The 18,003-nt window shown below is 45.6% G+C and overlaps 1 protein-coding gene across 1 annotated transcript in view; it reads right to left on the bottom strand.

Annotated features, from left to right (window-relative positions):
• Positions 1–162: 162 nt before the first annotated feature.
• LOC138581965 (nuclear receptor subfamily 5 group A member 2-like) overlaps positions 163–18,003 on the bottom strand; it is a 241,506-nt gene continuing 223,665 nt past the window's right edge. The window contains exons 6-7 of the mRNA XM_069652876.1: positions 13,063–13,210; positions 163–1,089 (exon numbers count right to left, since the gene is read on the bottom strand). Of these exons, the coding sequence (XP_069508977.1) occupies positions 845–1,089; positions 13,063–13,210 (393 nt within the window). The 3' untranslated portion in view covers positions 163–844. The remainder of the gene's footprint in view (positions 1,090–13,062; positions 13,211–18,003) is intronic.

The raw sequence follows: 18,003 nt of genomic DNA on the forward strand, positions 1-18,003 counted from the left end.
GCATTTTATTTTATGCAAAAAATAAAAATTACCTCACACCTCTGGTTGGCTGCGATCTCTAATGAGGAACCTATTTCCCTTGCTGATTACTTCCGTGTAATGAACACTGAATAAAGACTTAAGTGCTGAGGACATGGCCAAACAGATGCAGATACGTTTTATTATTCATTGTTTTTCTTAAAAGATAAACAGACTCAGAACTGGCGTTTTGGCGCCGTGCAGCCCCCGTCCTCAGACAGGCCGTCCATTACCAACACAAATTACAATCTCTCAACCACAGAACACAGGTCCTCTCACAAAGTATAAGACACAGGTCTCCTGCATATATGAATATATATATTTTTAAATTTTTGCTTGGTTCACAAAGTTTACTTTTTTCACCCTTCTTAATAGAGGATCTTGGAGTCTCAGTGGATAGCTGCTTGGCGATAGATACAGAATCTCATCATAATGTGACAGGTTTAGTCCAGAGTTCCAAAGTTGTCCTTCCTTTTTAAACTCAATTCAAGGAGCCGGGACTTCCTTGTGCTCTCAGGCATAGAATTGGATCTCGCTCTAGAGGTCCTGGACCATCACATGAAACATTGAGACACAGGTGTTCGATAATAGGGGCTCTCAATTGTTCCTCTACCCTAGGGATGGCAACCTGGAAGTGGGCAAAATGATACAGGGTGATGTTGTGTGATATGATGAGAAAAGCGGAAATAGGCCACTTGACCTGCATGAAGATGAGCTAGAGACAAGAGTGGCAGGGCTTTTTAACAAATCTCTGTCCCTGAGTATGCTTGTGTCATCTGTTGGGTTATCACCGGGGTGTCACAGTGGCCTGCGGCTGCTTGACCTGCTAGTCCTGCTTGGCATGGAGCATCTCATTGAGCAGGTTGTTGCAGGGCAGGTCGCCGCTCAGGTGCTTCAGAAACAGGTAGTCCTCGGCCTGCATGCTAATGGCTCGGATCTCGGGAAGCCGCAGGAGCAATTGCCCAAACTTGTCTGCTTGGTGCTGGTGGCAGGAGGTGTAATCCATCAGGCTGCGATTCACCTGCTCCTGCACCCACTCCACAAAGTGAAGGCCCTCCAGATTCTTCACGTCTGTGGAAAGAGGGATGTGAGAGGACACTTTAACACACTAGAAAATGTACACTCTTCCTTTCTATTTGTAAAGAAAAATGGTTAGGAGATGTACAGGACAAAAACAAAGCGCTGGTAAGAAAACATTGCAACTCAAGGGAAACTGTGCACTAAAGGGCCTTATCAAAGTGATAAAGCACCATGATCTAAGAGATTATTGAACTGAGGAAGGGTCCTGATAGTAGTCGCAATTGGAATGATAGGCGTCGCAAAGGAATCCACATTAGGAGTGCAGGTGAAACGACCTAAATGTGTAGGGAAGTACAAGCTGCAAAAGTTCTATTAGCATGGAGATTTGGTCATTTATAGTGTGAGTGTTGCTGTCATTTGTTGCATCGTTTCAGGTAATTTCTAAATGGGGTTTAGTTTTGCCACATTTAAGAGAGCACTAGGCTATCAAGCACATGGTGGAATGATGGGCAGCAAAGATATTGAGACTGGTTTCTATTAGCATAAGGGCCTCTTGCAAAAATAGCCAGGTTCCTGCCATTTTGAACTGGGCCCCATCAGAGTGTGTAGATTTCTGTTATTTAGGGCACTAGGCCACAGTTCCGAGCCTCTGTCTTTCCAGTTAAACTTTATTCCTGCTCCCCCCAGCAAGTATTCAGCATCTCAAGGTCCTTTGAGGAAGGGTGAGGTGCAGCACCCATACTAGTTATTGTTGCAGGGCCTCGCTGTTCTCAGGAACGTTTAGTGAAATGTAGAATAATGGTTTATGTTCTTGACGATAAATAAAAAGCAATAGTTCCAAGGACAAATTTTGGTGTGAACAAAGCCTTGGGTTAAGGCATTGCCAAAGGGTCAAAACTAGATTGTGGTCACACCTGCCCCTAGGGAGTGTTGGGACAACTGGGTCTGCATTAGAATTTCTTAGTAGCACACATAAATATGAGAAATTAATTTCCAAGGAGTGGAGCATCAGTTATGTTTTTGACGAAGCCAGCTGGTTCCCAAGAGACAGCCCGAGGAATGTGTGCCAGGGATAGCAACATGTTTCAAAACGGGAGCTGCAAAACATGTTGCAGAAGTAGACTACTACAAGGCCTGAGAACTGCCTGGGAATGCCAGATTGGATGAGCTCATGGCAGAGGATATAGCTGTGTCTAATTTGTTGACTTCACTGTTCACATTCAGTACATGATTGGGTCTTTTCGGTTGGACTTCAGGTCAGAAGTTACATGAACCTGTCTTGACCAATGAGGGTATGCCATTTTGGTAAATGTTCTATGTATAACTTTAGACAATCAGGGTGAAATATTTTCTGCTGACTGCACAATTAGGTCATCTTTAGGGGGCTACACTTAGGATGATCATGTGTGATGTATTAACCAATGGGGGGTTACTAATGCATATTGTGTTTATGTCACTCTATAGGTGGGAGCCTTTAGGGAACGTAGGGTTAACATGTACTTGATATTTGTAATTTGTTCCAGTTTTGTGGTATGTCCTTAAATACTGTAACTCAATGTAGGCGGATCAAGAGCGTTTTCAGTTTTCAGTTGAACTGAGTTGACTGACCTTCCCGGCCATAATTTACATGTTTCCTTGCAAATCATGCACTCCATTATTGCTTCCTTGGATTGTTTTTTTTTTCGATCTGTTTTTAGGCCTACCGTAAAGATATAATTATTGATGTGACATAGTGGAATGATGGGAATCATAACGTGTGAATAGAAGGGACCATTCTGTGGTCAGCAAAGGCCTTATCCTGAACTGCCAGAACTAACAAATTCACAAGCAGTGCATGGCCCACTGTAGGCCTGATGTATTAATCAGAAAACATTTGGTTAATTGAACTATGGATACAATGGTCTAAAATTATTTCCGTATGAATGTCCCTTGCTTAATGAATAAACCAGGGGAGCATAACACCAGTATTTAGGCCCAAGACTTAATTTTCAAATTTGTCGATTTCTTTTCAGTTAATGACATTTACTATCTACAAACTAAAGGGGTACAACGTCCTTTCATCGTGGGATTAACCCTCGCTGGGCTTTTCTCCGCTGAAATTCTATTGAAAAAAAAACTCATCGAATTTTTGGGGGGGCTACAAATAAATATATATGGGGAGTGGGTATTTGGGTATATAAAAACATTAAAGTGGATGGGTGGCTTGGGGGATCCCCCCAAAAATAAAAAAATAAGAAATTCAATACGTTTTTGCGATGGTTATTCCCCTCATTGAAATGACATGGAACCACTAAAGGCACGGCTAAGGTGGATGAATTTGCCCCTAGACTTAATAACATCTACGTGGCAGCCTTGCAGGCAGACTTCATCTTCACTACGTATTGCCTTTGTAGGTATCCTATTGGTTGGAAGAGATATATAGATGACATCTTCATTGTATGGCAAGGAGAGATTAATACGCTGCATCAATTTGTGAGTGGCTCAATACACTGACACCAACTAAGCATTCTCCATCAATACCAGTAACAACAAGTTGCCTTTGCTCGATGTTGTTATAGGACATTCGAAGTTTAGTCTACACACAAGCCTGTTCTGAGAGCCAACCAATCAGAACACATTGTTTCATTATTTGGGCCAACATCTGAAATTCCAAAAGGGCAACCATCCATACATTGAGTTCCATCTATGATCAATTTAATGAACACTTCTTGATGGAACACATGCCCCAAAATCCTTACGCTCACACGTTGCTCAAAGGTACAGAAAAATAACATGGTTTTCAGAAAGCGATGAGCATTTCACTGCCAACATATTCAGATCATCTGACAACAGTTTGCCATGCGTTACTACTTGTTCTTGCTGTGACTCAAGTTTCAATAGCTGATTATTTTAAAAAGAACTGGCATTTGGTATCATTACATAAAGTTAATATACCAGAACCCATTTTCTCACTAAATCTAGGCACAATCTAAAGATTAGACTCCCTAAAACCCTCTCCTATTTGAGCTATTGAGACTAATACCATCACATCCTTTTAGATGTGGCGGCGGCGACGGCCGAGAGGCCTGCAGTGAGTGTGCATATAGCACAGAGCTCGGAGCGTGGAGCACGGAGTGCGGAGCCACTGGGGAGCGGGCAGGCGTGTGTGAGGTTGCCAGGATTGCCCTTGGGCTGTTCCATGAGGTAGTTCTCCCCATTCTTTTTATTGTGTGCTTCTAACAGCCGGACAGGTGGTCAGGCTTGTCCAAGTCTGGGTAGAGGTCCCAGGCCTCAGTCCTGTTTCCTTTTCGGCCGTGACGGTAAGCTGCAATCCGCCGGTGGTGCACGTTAGTCAGCCCGCTGATACATGAAGGGGGCCTTGCGTTTAAAGCTGCCTAGCTGAGCTCGCAGCAGGCTCTGTTTGTTGGTTGGGGGAAAGTGCACCCTTCATCTTAACTGTGCCTTCTCCTTGCTTTAGCTCCTGTCTCCATATCTAACCTCTCACAATCATGCCAGTGACAAGGCTGCAAGCAGTACCAACTATGTCCAGCAAGGACATTGATACAGTCTCACACCTGGAATTGTCCACTACTACCAGTTCAGGAAAAGGACCGGCGGACTCCCATCCTGGGGTTGGGAGCACAGGCAGCTTCTTCTGCCAGTCTCCATCTAGAGTCCTTGTAGGAGTGGTAGCTGTATTTCCTAAATCCTGGCCAAAAGAAGACCGAACCTATAGAAGGAGCATCTCCAGGGGTGGACTGGCCTATAGGGACCCTGGAGATTTCCCGGTGGGCCTCTGCACCCTGGGCCTCTTTTCTGTGGTATTTCCAAATTTCCTCATAGGAAAAGCATTGGGCTTGCTGAAAAGGTGTCATACAGGGCCACTTTGAACTTTATTTCCAGGGCCTCTTTTGGTCCCCAGTGATTATTTCCAGGGCCTCTTTTAGTTCCCAGTCCAGCCCTGAGCATCTCCTGCTTATGGACTTTCTTTTCAGAAATAAAGACTTAAGGAGTACTAATAGCACAGCTGGATCCCCTATAAGTATGCACATGCAACCATCGGCTAGGGTTCTGGACTCCTATAGAGCCCACAGAGAGACGACTGGGGTTACACTCGAAGACAAGGGGCCTCATTACGATTTTGGCAGTAGCCACCAAAATCGGGTGGGGTCCGGGTTCCCAGAATGAGGAATTACCGGGCCATTCCGAGTTTGGAGGGCCCGGACCTGGGCCTTCCCCCTTCCCATTTCAGCCCCCATAGGGCTGAATGGGAATGGGAGAGGGAGCAAACAATGGGCCGTTTACGAGCGGCCCGTTGTTTGCTCCCTCTTCCCCTCGCGGGACCCGCTCTCCACGTCTGGTGAAACCAGACGTGCAGAACGGGTCCCGCAAGGGGACCTCGTAAACAGGTGGTACGCGGTTGACGGCAACCGCACCTTTACTGGCGCCTTTAACCCCTTACGGCCTGAATTGTAATGAGGCCCAATGTATTAGACAAAGTAGAACGTCTGGTGCTAAGTTTTCAGGCATTACTAGGCCAGCATGAGGAAATCAAAGAGCAGCCGGAAGAAATTACTGCAATAAGTGCTGTGTGGGGGCTGGGTGTCCCTAGAGCACCAGATAACTGGCTGCGTTTCAAGGACCTCATGCTACGGGACCTGGCGATATGTTCCAGCTTTGAAGACTTTCAGTCGTGGGCGGGCACTGCAGGATTGACGTTATCTCCGTTACATCCACTTTCTCCTCAGGAGCCTAGGCATGTTGAGTTAGTAAGTATGGATAAGGCCTCCCAAACACCTGTCCATCAGACTAAGGTTCACTCGGGCAGTCAAACTGATCCTAATGAGCCTCCACACACGGATTTGCTTCCGCAAGTAAAATCATTTCCTGCAATGTCATGCGCAGGGAGTACAGCCGCATCAGAGGGTATTCTGCCCTCCGTGGAAACGTGTACGAAGCCTGCTTTCACCGTGGCCCCTCAGAGCCTAAAAGACGTTTGCCAAAGAAAAGCCTCCATGACCAGAATTGTGGATCCCAAAGTAAGGAGTTTTGCCCTAGACTCTAGAAACATCATCCTAACAAATGTGGTTAAGCCCAGCCAAGAAGAATCAAGAGAACAACTCAAAAATAAAATCTTAGCGTGGTTCCATCCCAGAGTGGGCCAAACGTGCATTAGATCCAAAGACTTGGAGGTCCTCCGCAGACTGAAGATTGACAACTGGTGCACGGAAGAGAACACGGACTGCATTATTATTGGATGTGGGTCTAGCAGTCTGCCGCCTTTCCTAAATAGACTTGGAAATGTCCTGGACAGGTTCCCACCTACAAAAATAGGAATTTTCTGAACTAAGCTTTCCAGCTCTGTATGTTTCTGCACATATTCCTGACTTAGCCCAGATTTGTTAACTTGTTTTGGGTCAGTTTAGACAGTTTAGGCTAGTCTGTTGATTGTTTTTCTGTGTATTTGTTGTATATTTTGCGCCCTGATGCCTGCAGGCTTTCGGCGCGGTATAAGTATATAAAATAAATAATTTGACCCCAACCATCCGCCCTCCCTCCCATTTGTGGGTCATTATCCTTGCAAAGGATGCAGTCCTTCGCATCTCCCTAGGTAACCCATCACGTTGTGACATAGTGCATTTTAATGTCATTTAGGTCCCTATACTAATTGCCAAACTAAAAACGTTGCTTATGCCACACAGTTCCCTTGTTCTGAAATCTGTGTTCTGATGGCTACACAGGGTGCAACTGTTGAAATTGGAGAACATAGGACACAAATTCACACTGAAAGGATGCACGCTTGACTCGTAAGTCACTTTTTGGAAAACATATGTTCAGATAATGATTTGAATTGAGTAATCATTGATACAGTCAACCCAGACAACAGATCACATTCCATTGCCTCTAGACTTCAGAACCAGATCTTACATTGGATTTATCACCTACACAGTCATATTGATGGTCTTAACGAGTCCACAGAATGGCCATTATTGCTACGTTCCATGTGATCCAGTATGACAGTTCCAAACTTTTGCCAGCATTAACCTATAATTTCATAATGTACAGGTTATATCACCTTTTGGCATGATTTGTCATGCTATGTAACATAGTCTGTATTCCAGCATGTTCCCGAAATTAATTTCGTTGCATATGCATCTTTGCCATACTCCCTTCTGACTGTTGTGTCCATGATCCCATAATGTAATGCATGATGCTAATGTTCTCCCAAAATGGCTTCCACGTGTACCTTATTGATATTCTGTTCTTCTGGACTATTTCCAGCATAATCACTGGATAACCTTCCAATATGCGCAGGTGTCCCTGTGGTTAAATTACCTAGAGATCGTTGGTGGCTGCAATTCCCTTTGCCATGCATGCATGCCAGGACATGGGATCATGCCATTTATTGAAGGTAAGCGGGACTTCTTCCCATTCACTCCCTGTTTCCACACAGTCATTAGTGACTAGTAAGATAACATTAAACTGTTTTTTTTAAAGGCTATAAGCGATGTTGAATTCTTTCTTCATCCAAACCAGGACATTGCCATGATGCCTGTGTAAGAGTTCCTGCTACATGGATCTGACCTTGATGGCCCTCATTACTTTTTTATACACATATTTGAACTCTTGTATGTGTGTCCACTCTTGACTTGTCTAGATCGTCATCAATAGACACCCTTACCCTACACAGAAGCTATTACCTTACATTTTAAATCCTGCCTCAATCACATACTGCAAAGTCTACAAGTAAGATGACTATGATTTAACCAATTAATTTAGACAACGGCATACTGGTCATTAAAAAAGGAACATATGATGTAATCCTCCTTACAAAAACCCATTCCAACTTGTTGACCTACCTGGGTAACGCATGGGTCCTGAAGAAGCCTAAGCCAAGAATGAAGGACACAAAGCTGACTTTGCTGACTTTTGTGTCATTGCTCTCCCTCAAAATGGTATGGAATAATCTTTGTCCTTGAATCACTATGTACTGCTATGCATTGTTATACGTGTATAAAAAATGTGCATGTTGCGAGTTGTACCGCATCGCTTTAATCCCTATAGGTTAACCCGTTATTTTGCGTCTTTTGTCAATATTTGCAGGCTGTACAGGTTTTTGTTTGCTTTATTCTTCTGTGCTTCTCAGACCTGTCCTTTCATGGGATTCTATCTGAACTGTGTAGATATAGCTTTTTGTTTGTGAAAATGAATTTGAAAACTTAGCACTTTGTGTTCTTATTTGCTTCTTTTTGCTTTTTGTGCCATTGGGCACTCGCAAATTTCATCGTTAGAGAATTTGTTTGAAACTTGTCCCCTCTGGAGAATTTCGTTTGCTTTGGTCCAGAGTGTGCCATGGTCCAAAAGAGCAATTAACCACAGGAAATGTTTTATGGCAACACAGGATCTGAATAGTATATGGAAATATCTCTTTAATTGCCACCCCAGCAGCATCAGGTAGCTGTGATATCAGCCATGACATCCCTAGGCTTATGCACAACGGAGTTCCCTCTGGGACGCAGATAGCTTTCGTTTTTTTATTTTTTGTTTCATGTTTACAAGAAGGAAGTGTCGCTTTGGCCGCGTGTGCCTAATTTCTTCAGAAACAAACTGCACACAAATATGGCTGTGAAAGCAGCTACTAAAAGGACATGACACGCAGGTGTAAAATTAGGTGATTTTGAAGTCAATACAATCCTGGGGAGGAGGAAAAGTATTTCCCCTCCTGTTTCCCACTTCACCTGCAAAGGGTTTTTAAAATGCCCCAACGTGGTAAACTAGGTGTAGAGACTGGTGCAAGCCTTTTAAACCTCGTTTTCAGATTTATTTTACCACACCTTGGCTGTTAACATTAGCACCAGTGATTAAGTCACTCTCATTCTGTAAATAAATCACCTATGAGAAAAAGGAGGTGAGTGCATGGCAGCTGGCTTCCATCCTTCTTGGGTGTATGGCTGGGGCTGTCTGTTAAGCAGCCAATAACCTTAAACAGCACCCAGAGCAGGGGAGCAAACCAATCAGGTTGCTCGGAACGCAGGCTGAATCCCACGATCTCAGCCTGCATTTCGAGCTGCCTGATGGCTGATGCCCGCCACTCTCCCATGCCGTCACTGTTTCTTCCCCCCTCACCTTATTGTTTTGGCGGTGGCATCTGCTGCCACTGCCCCTGCTCCAGCCTCTGTCCTGGCCCACCGGCCGCCATGTAAATGGAAGAGGGGCCATCTTAAGGGATGTATACGAATTGTTCGAACTACAATTGTTCAAATCACAATTGACCTTTGCACAATTGACCGAATTGTGAAGGTCAATTGTTACATATCTGTGGGGGGAAACCCCCCGCAACCCCCCATTATATATATATATATATATATATATATATATATATATATATATATATATTTGGTCAATTGTGCAAAGGTCAATTCGGACCCTTGACTTTCGATCAATTGGTTCATTCGAACAATTGTGTTGGAACAATTTGGGTAATACCATCTTAAGTCAGTATTTTCTTGGAATTCATGGGACACAGCGAGGCTTCCTGTTCATTCAAAGAAAATACATTGCTATCAGTACCACAGGTTTCCGGATTGGAAACCTAGGATGCTAATAGCGATAATAAAGGGTTTGGTGGGCTTCAATGGTTCGGTAATGGCACTGGGGTCTGGTGTTAAGCCCCTAGCTTCGCTCGTACCTATAACCTGGGACCCAGTTCGTTAGCGGCTGCTAAAGCCTACCAAACCCGTTATTATTGCCACAGTATTTTTCCTTTTCTGCTTTTTAAATGGATTGCTCATGAAAAGACAGGAACATTTGTAATGCGCAGAAGGGGGACCACAGATCATAGTCCATATTTTCAGGGGGTCTTGAAACGTTTAACTCCCTACTGCACATTAGTCTAGGATAGACCCAGTACTAATGTATGCATATATTACTGGTGTATTCAGCCCCTCGGGTCACAGTGCCAGAATAATATGAAATATGGGTGGCGAGAAAGTGTAATAAGCAACCGCTCACAGAAAGAAAGGAATAGAAATGGGGTACCCAATCACAAATCAAGGAAATGGGAATGAGTACAGCAGGTCAAGAATAAGGAAAGGACAACATGTGGGTGTCTTCTAGAATTACGGGTCAACTGACAGTGACAGTACAATGTTTAACTAAAAGAGAATATCACTACCTAATTAATTACTGTTGAGTTCCCTAAAGAGGGCTGTTCATGCATATGCCATTTTAACATTGTAATGTTGGAAACTGCATTCCAGACAGTGAACTGTTAGGGTGGAACGATGGCTGGTATAATTCCCTTTTCCCAATATTTCAATGTTTCTGCTTGGGGTCTCCTAGTTTTAATTAGAATATTCTACACTCATTGGGTAGTGTGGGGTGCATTCAAAGGCACCAAACTGAAGTCCCTTTCACGTGAAAAGCAGGACTTTTCTAAACTGACACAAAAAAGGCTTTGCGTGTCTGATTGCAAATGAAAACTGAAGGGCTCTGTTAAAAAGGCCTACCTGTCATTACCCAATGAAAAGCAGCATTTTAATCATCCACAAAACAAGAAGAAATATCAAAGATCCGCTTCCCATTAAAAACCTGGATGTTTAAACACTGTCACAAAAACGGCTAGACATGTTTATTTACAGTTTAAATGTAAATATTGTACCACGGCTAAGAGGAAAAATGTCTGAGAAGAAGTCATGGTGAGTGTTGACAAAAAGTAATGTATATTATGTTTCACATACAAAATACCAGTGACATTTGAAGAACCACTTTGTTTTCCATGGAATAATGTCAGCTGAAAGCAAACACTTTGCTGGCTGTGGGACACATGTCACCACGAACTTCCCCACTGGAAGACTGACATCCCCCATCTAATTACAATTGCAATAAAGTGTGTCCTGCTAAAGCTGTGGAAACCCTAGTGTTCCCCAGACTTGCTGGCTCTGAATGCAGTGATAGCAGGATAGTTCCCCTTGGCTGGAGCATGATTAAAAGGTGTGAAGATTGGGGACTACAACTTCAAACATGCAACCAACTTCAAAGAGCAAGCTGCAAACACAAAGAGAATAATAAAAACTCTGGTTAAAGGCTGACCCAGTGGACAATTTGGCCTGAAGGCAAGAGAATTGCCTATTTACTATTAATTTAAAAGATTAACTATTAACTATTAAAAGATTAACTATTAATTTAAAAGGACTGTTATCATTTAGGCCTTTTCCCAGCAACCAGAAGGTGGATGTTCTTCATTTATGTACCATTTTGTAGGTTATTTTCCAGGTGATTTCTGACATATAAAATTCAACCACCTGTGACTCAGGTAACTGTAATGGCCATCTAAGATGTGTTTCTGGGTGATCTGAAAATGTTCCAAATGTGAGAGTTGGTGAACGGGGTGGAGGGACACATTTGGAACATGGGTAACAATTTACATATTCATAACTGTTATGCTTTTTATGGAAATGGCAGAAAATTGCCACATGGCTGTGTAAAATGGTGCAGACCTCGCTGTCATCTTATTTAATTCCCAATGATTAGCTGAATAAGAAAATATTTATATTATGGCAGCTTGTAAATTAAGCTACTGTATTTCTGCTCCAGACTCTTAAATTAATCTGTAGAGAGAGGCTGGATTGGGGAGGAGCGTGAAGGGTAACTGTCCAATCCTAGTTGTGAGAACTCTTGCAGGGTACTCCCCCAAGATTGTAAAATTGGTGGTGTCATCAGTGCTATACAAGGGGGGCTGTACTAGGATGAAAGGGACAGAGCTGCTTAAATGTATCACCGAAGAGCGCTGATGAAACGTAACATCTGACAGCTGCAAGAAAACTCCAGAGGAGATTGCTGAGAGTGCATCTGGTTGGAGCTGTCTATTTCTAGGAAGGCCTAAGAGCTGACTGGGTCCTATGGCGGAGAGTGCGAGGCCATCCTTGAGAGTGGAGTGACCAGACCCCAACCATATCTTTCCAGAGGGTCCTGACATGCAACTGGCTTTCCCGAGCTTTAAACACAGGTTTTCAATTTGAGTACACGTTAGCCCTTTGTAACCAGAAGTTTAGGGAATCTGTTGGCCATAAATCCTTTCCCATTATAGTGGGCGGGGGGAGCCAAAACTGTTCAGATCCTTAGCCTACTTAACTAAAAAGATTGATTTAATTAATTCCCCATTCGGTGGAACACTATGGGGTGATTTTTGTTCAAATTCAAAATTAACAAATGTCACTTCCCAGTGTGCAGTGAAAAACTATAGCCTATAATTTAATTGGGTAATCCCATTGACCCCAAACATCTCCAACACAGACCAAAGTAGGGTGAGTCTGAAAAACAAACTGCTAAATCACCCTGTGTTTATTTTAAACCAAAGGTGTGTGTGAAATCATGATTGCCATATGTATTTGTCCTAATCTTGACACCCTACTTCTAGCCATTTAAGCTCCCAGGAAAATCAAAATTGTGCAACACTACATTAATAATTGTTTTGCTTATGGATCAGTTTAATTATTTCTTGAAGTAAAATTTATAGAAAGAAAAGAATGATAATTTGTGTTTTTTAACTAATTTGTGTAATTGATTTGAGTAACGAAAAGTTAATGGTGAGCCAAGTAGAAGGTGGTGCATGTAGTTCAGTGTGAATTCTATTACTTTTAATTTAAATAAATACAAATATATTTCCTGTACACGGGCCTGGTTCTTGGCTCATTGGTAAGTCAGGGGGAGAGATCCGAGGGGCATGATATGTGTCTGAAGTAGGACTGAATAAAAGAAGCCGTTAAACAGTTGGTTGCGTCACACCTTGAGTGGGGAGGGAAGGAACTCTCTGTGTTCAGGGTGGCTTCTCAACAAACCGTCACATCTGTACTCTTGCGGTTACCTTCAACCCAACTTAACTGCGCCTTTTTGACACCACAACAATACCCTAGTCTTGATCACATGCATGGCATGTCTCTTAATAGGGGATCCTTTATTTTTTTACTCCAGGTGATCTAGGGGAAAGTAATGATGAAATTGGCCAGAGGAGATCCATGGGATCTTGCGTCATAGCGGCCTCACCTGGACTGAAGAGAACCAGGAACTTGAGGCACACCATCTCTGGGCGGTCCACCTTAAGGCCCTGAAACTTGGATACCAGCTCATGTGTGCGTGTCACCAGGCCCGCCAATGTGTCACCGGCCTGAGAAATAATGGTGGACAGTTCAACCTGCGGAGAAACAAGAATCAAGGGTCAAGTGAAGATAATGACAGCAGACATGACCTTATTTCATCATACAGCTAAATGAACATGGCTTTTGAAGTCCTTCATGAACTTGAAAAACCATGCTAAAACAGCATGGGTGTACATTTACAGAGTTCCTATAACACTCAAGAGTTTCCTTGATTCCTCATGGCCTTCTTGAACTTTCAAGAGTCTCCCCAATGTGTTGGGGCTTGTTGTCTGGCTCACCCCTTTCTTTCCCTGCTAGCTCTTTCATCACAGTGCTTTTCTGGCCCTGGGATCTGAAGCGAAGGGTAGTCGAAGAAAAGGCCAATTCCGGTTTGGTCCTAATTGCCAAAAAAGGGTTGTACCCCCTGCTTGAGGTAAACCAGCAGCATGTGTCTTACACACACCTGCTCCACCCCTTTCAATCCCCACCCACACATACAAGCACTCAGTCTGCACCCCGTTTCCTCACAGCCTCAATCCACAGAATGTCAATCACACCCCATTCATCACCTCCCACACTGGACTTCCCCGATGGACATGCAGCCTCATTCTCCTCAGTGTTCGCTGCATAGTGCTGCATGCTGCAGACGCTGCTGACCTGATCACGTATGGAGGCTAACAGGAGTCTAAGCAAGTATCTCAATACAGACATATCCCTTAATGTACCTATCGGCATCGTCTAGGTGAAGACGTCCTCCTACATTATAACAACACTGATGAAACGTGTTCAAATGGACCATGAAGGGTGCGGGCGATTTTAAAGGAGACCCCGACTATCCCACGAGTCTCCCACGAGTGTCCCTCACAGGTGGGCTGCACGTGTAAGACACCCACCATCCCACGAGTGGTCCTCACCATCCCACGAGTGTCCCTCACAGGTGGGATGCACGTGTAAAATACCCACCATCCCAAGAGTGTCCCTCACCATCCCACGAGTGTCCCTCACAGGTGGGCTGCACGTGTAAGATACCCACCATACCACGAGTTTACCTCACCATCCCACGAGTGTCCCTCACAGGTGGGATGCACGTGTAAGATACCCACCATCCCACGAGTTTACCTCACCATCCCACGAGTGTCCCTCACAGGTGGAATGCACGTGTAAGACACCCACCATCCCACGAGAGTCCCTCACTATCCCACGAGTGTCCCTCACAGGTGGGCTGCACATGTAAGACACCCGCCAACCCACGAGTGACCCTCAAAGGTGGGCTGCACGCGTAAGACACCCACCATCCCACGAGTGTCCCTCACAGGTGGGCTGCACGTGTAAGACACCCACCATCCCACGAGTTTACCTCACCATCCCACGAGTGTCCCTCACAGGTGGGCTGCACGTGTAAGACACCCACCATCCCACGAGAGTCCCTCACTATCCCACGAGTGTCCCTCACAGGTGGCTGCACATGTAAGACACCCGCCAACCCACGAGTGACCCTCACAGGTGGGCTGCACGCGTAAGACACCCACCATCCCACGAGTGTCCCTCACAGGTGGGCTGCACGTGTAAGACACCCACCATCCCACGAGTTTACCTCACCATCCCACGAGTGTCCCTCACAGGTGGGCTGCACGTGTAAGACACCCACCATCCCACGAGAGTCCCTCACTATCCCACGAGTGTCCCTCACAGGTGGGCTGCGCATGTGAGACACCCACCATCCCACGAGTGACCCTCACAGGTGGGCTACACACGTAAGACACCTGCCATCCCATGAGTGTCCCTCACAGGTGGTCTGCACGTGTAAGACACCCATCATCCCACGAGAGACCCTAAAAAGTTGGCTGCATGTGTCAGCCACCCACCATCTCACAAGTGACCCTCAGAGGTGGGCTGCACATGTAAGACACCAACAATCCCACAAGTGACCCTCACAGGTGGGCTGAACATGTAAGACACCCACCATCCCACGAGTGTCCCTCACAGGTGGGCTGCATGTGTCAGACACTCACCATCCCACAGGTGACCGCACAGGTGGGCTGCACGTGTAAGACACCCTCGATCCCACAAGTTTTCCTCACAAGTGGCCTGCACGTGTTCAACACCCGCCCTCCCACAAGTGACCCTCACAGGTGACCTGCACGTGTAAGACACCAACCATCCCACGAGTGTCCCTCATAGGTGGTCTGCACGTGTAAGACACCCGCCATCCCACGAGTAACCCTCACAGGTGGACTGAACGTGTAAGACATCCACCATCCCACGAGAGACCCTTACAGGTGTGCTGCACGTATGAAGGAGCCCGCTCTGTCTTAGATAATCTCTTCGGGAGCAAGAGCTGTTACATATATATGACTGGCATAGCTAATCATTGGAAAGAGAGACTGCCTGTGATCAGCAGAGTAGGCACAGAAAGGATTAAAGGACCTCTGACATGTTGGCATTTATTTGAGCCCTGAGAGATTTTAATAGGGATATAGACTTACTTGTGATCTGATATGATTGTACGACGTCCTTTCATTGCCGGATTTTTCAAAGCCTGCTACTTAAACGTGTGCACTAATTTTCATCAAACTTTTTTGGGGGGGGGGGAACGTGCAGATATGGGTTTGGGGGGTTAGGGAATAGGTAAAATAGGTGGCTGTGGGGGAGTTTGGGGGATCCACCCCAACCCCAAAAAATAAAATAAAACTGTGACGAACATTTCCACGTTGAAATGCCAGGCTTTGAACATTCCGGCGATGAAATGACAATGAACCAATATGATAAGTAATTTATAACGCAGCTGTACATAAATGTTTCTAGGAGCGACAAGAGAAGGGAGGGAAGACAGAAGGAGGACCAGACAAAAGATCTTACTAGGCCTTGTGTCATTCAGATTGTGCAAGTGCGAGAACAAGAAGTGCAAGGGGGAGGAGGGAGGGTGGAAGTGCAAGGGAGAGGGGAGGGTAAAACAGGACAGCAAGGCTCTGAGTAAGTGCAGACAGGGCAGAGCGGATCTGGGTAGTGCAAGCAGAACAAGGAACTGTAGGGTTACATTTACAGCCCCTAAGTGCGTAGTAGGCCCGGAGGCAATGCAATGGTGACTGATCAAGAAACAGCCTGTACTCAGTGAGACTGTGAAGGTAGCCAAGCAACCAGTCGGTACAGCAGACAGGTTAGGTCAGGTAGGTCAGGTAGGTCAGCAGGGGAGGGAGAGAGAGAAAGCAGAGGAGAAGAGGAAAGTTTTGAGCAGCTTCTGGAACTTCAGATGGTCCGGCTTAAGTTTGAGAGGGGCAGGGAGGCCATTCCAGAGGGAGGCACCCACAGAGGAGAGAGATCTACCCCCACTCTCTGCCTGGAGAGGCGTCTAACCCTTGGAGGGTAGCTGGGAGAAGGGCTTGAGCATGAAGGTATTTTGGAAGAGAGCACTGGATGTAGTGCGGGTCTCAGCCAAGAAATCCTTGTGGACAATGCAACGGGTCTTGAACTTGGTCCTTGCAGCCACCGGGAGCAAGTGGAAAGATTTCATGGCTGGAGAGATATGGTCCCTGGGCTTGAGGCCAAGGATAAATCTTGCAGTCCTGTTCTGGATTAGTTGCAGAGGGGGGAGCGTAGCGGAAAACAGATTGCGAAAGAGGATTTTGCAGTAGTCCAGCCTAGAGAGAACCAGGGTACTGGAGACAGTGAGCTTCTGGGATAAAGTGAGAAAGGGAAGAGTCCCTTTGAGGAGGTGCAGCTGGTAGTGGGACTTCCTGGCGACGTCCGAGATGTGAGGAGAGAAAGAGAGAGTGGAGTCGAAGATGACACCAAGGTTTTTTGCCTCGTAGGAAGGCAAAGGAAGAGAGCCCAACGCGGGCGGCCAGAGTGAAAGAGAGAAAGCAGGGGTAGGGGTCCCAATGAGAAGGATCACCGTCTTACTGGCATTAAGGCAGAGATCGTTGGAGGCACACCAATCTTGAATCGCGGATAGATACTCAGGAATGTGCAAGAGAAGAGAGGAGGCTGAGGGGAGCCAGAAAGAAAGCTCAGTGTCATCCGCACTCAGTTAGAGGAAAAGGTAGAGATCAAGTGGACCAAAAGGGCCAAGTAGTGGTTGAAAAACCAGGGTGAGAGGATAGAGCGCTGAGGAACGCCATAGGTAGAGAGAGAGGTGGTAGAGAGAAAGGTCCCAGGAGAAGGAAGTCAGCCACTCCAGGGCCTGATCTGTGATGCCCAGGTTGATTGATCAGGATGGTTTGGTTGACCATGCCGAAAGCAAAGCAAAGGTCAAGGAGGATGAGAACAGAAGGAATGCTGGAATCAATGTTAGAGAGCAGATCTTTCCAGGTGTTCAGGAGAGCAGTTTCTGTGCCTCTGGCAGCTCTGAAGCCAGCCTGATGGTCATGGAGAAAACCAACAGATTCAGTCTCTGTCTGGAAAGTCAGCTGGGAGATGGCCAGCTTTTCCAAGAGTCTGCCCAGGAAAGGGGTGAAGGAGATTGGGTGATAGTTTGCCGGGTAGGTAGGATCAGCAGAAGGCTTCTTGAGGAGGAGATGCGCAAGGGAGTGATTAAGGGGAGAGGGGAAGTTCCAGTGGTGAAAGAGTGATTACAGAAATCAGCCAAGGCTGGAGCAAGGGTGTTAATATGCTCCTTGATGGTTCTGGAGGAGCAGGCGAGGACCTGTTTGGATGACACTTTCATGGATCGTACTTGTCTAGAAACCTTGTCAGATGTCAACAGAGAGAAAGAGAATAAAGGAGGACGAGAGGAGAGGTGGCCAAAGGGGGGCCGAGAAAGGAACAGGGAGAGGAAGAGTTGATAGAGGACAGGATGTACTGACTTTAATCAAAGAAGTGAGAGGCCAGAGACATACAGAGGGCCTGGGTG

This window comes from Ambystoma mexicanum, chromosome 3q, assembly GCF_040938575.1.
Source record: "Ambystoma mexicanum isolate Mex_15411 chromosome 3q, UKY_AmexF1_1, whole genome shotgun sequence".
Lineage (NCBI taxonomy): Eukaryota > Metazoa > Chordata > Amphibia > Caudata > Ambystomatidae > Ambystoma > Ambystoma mexicanum.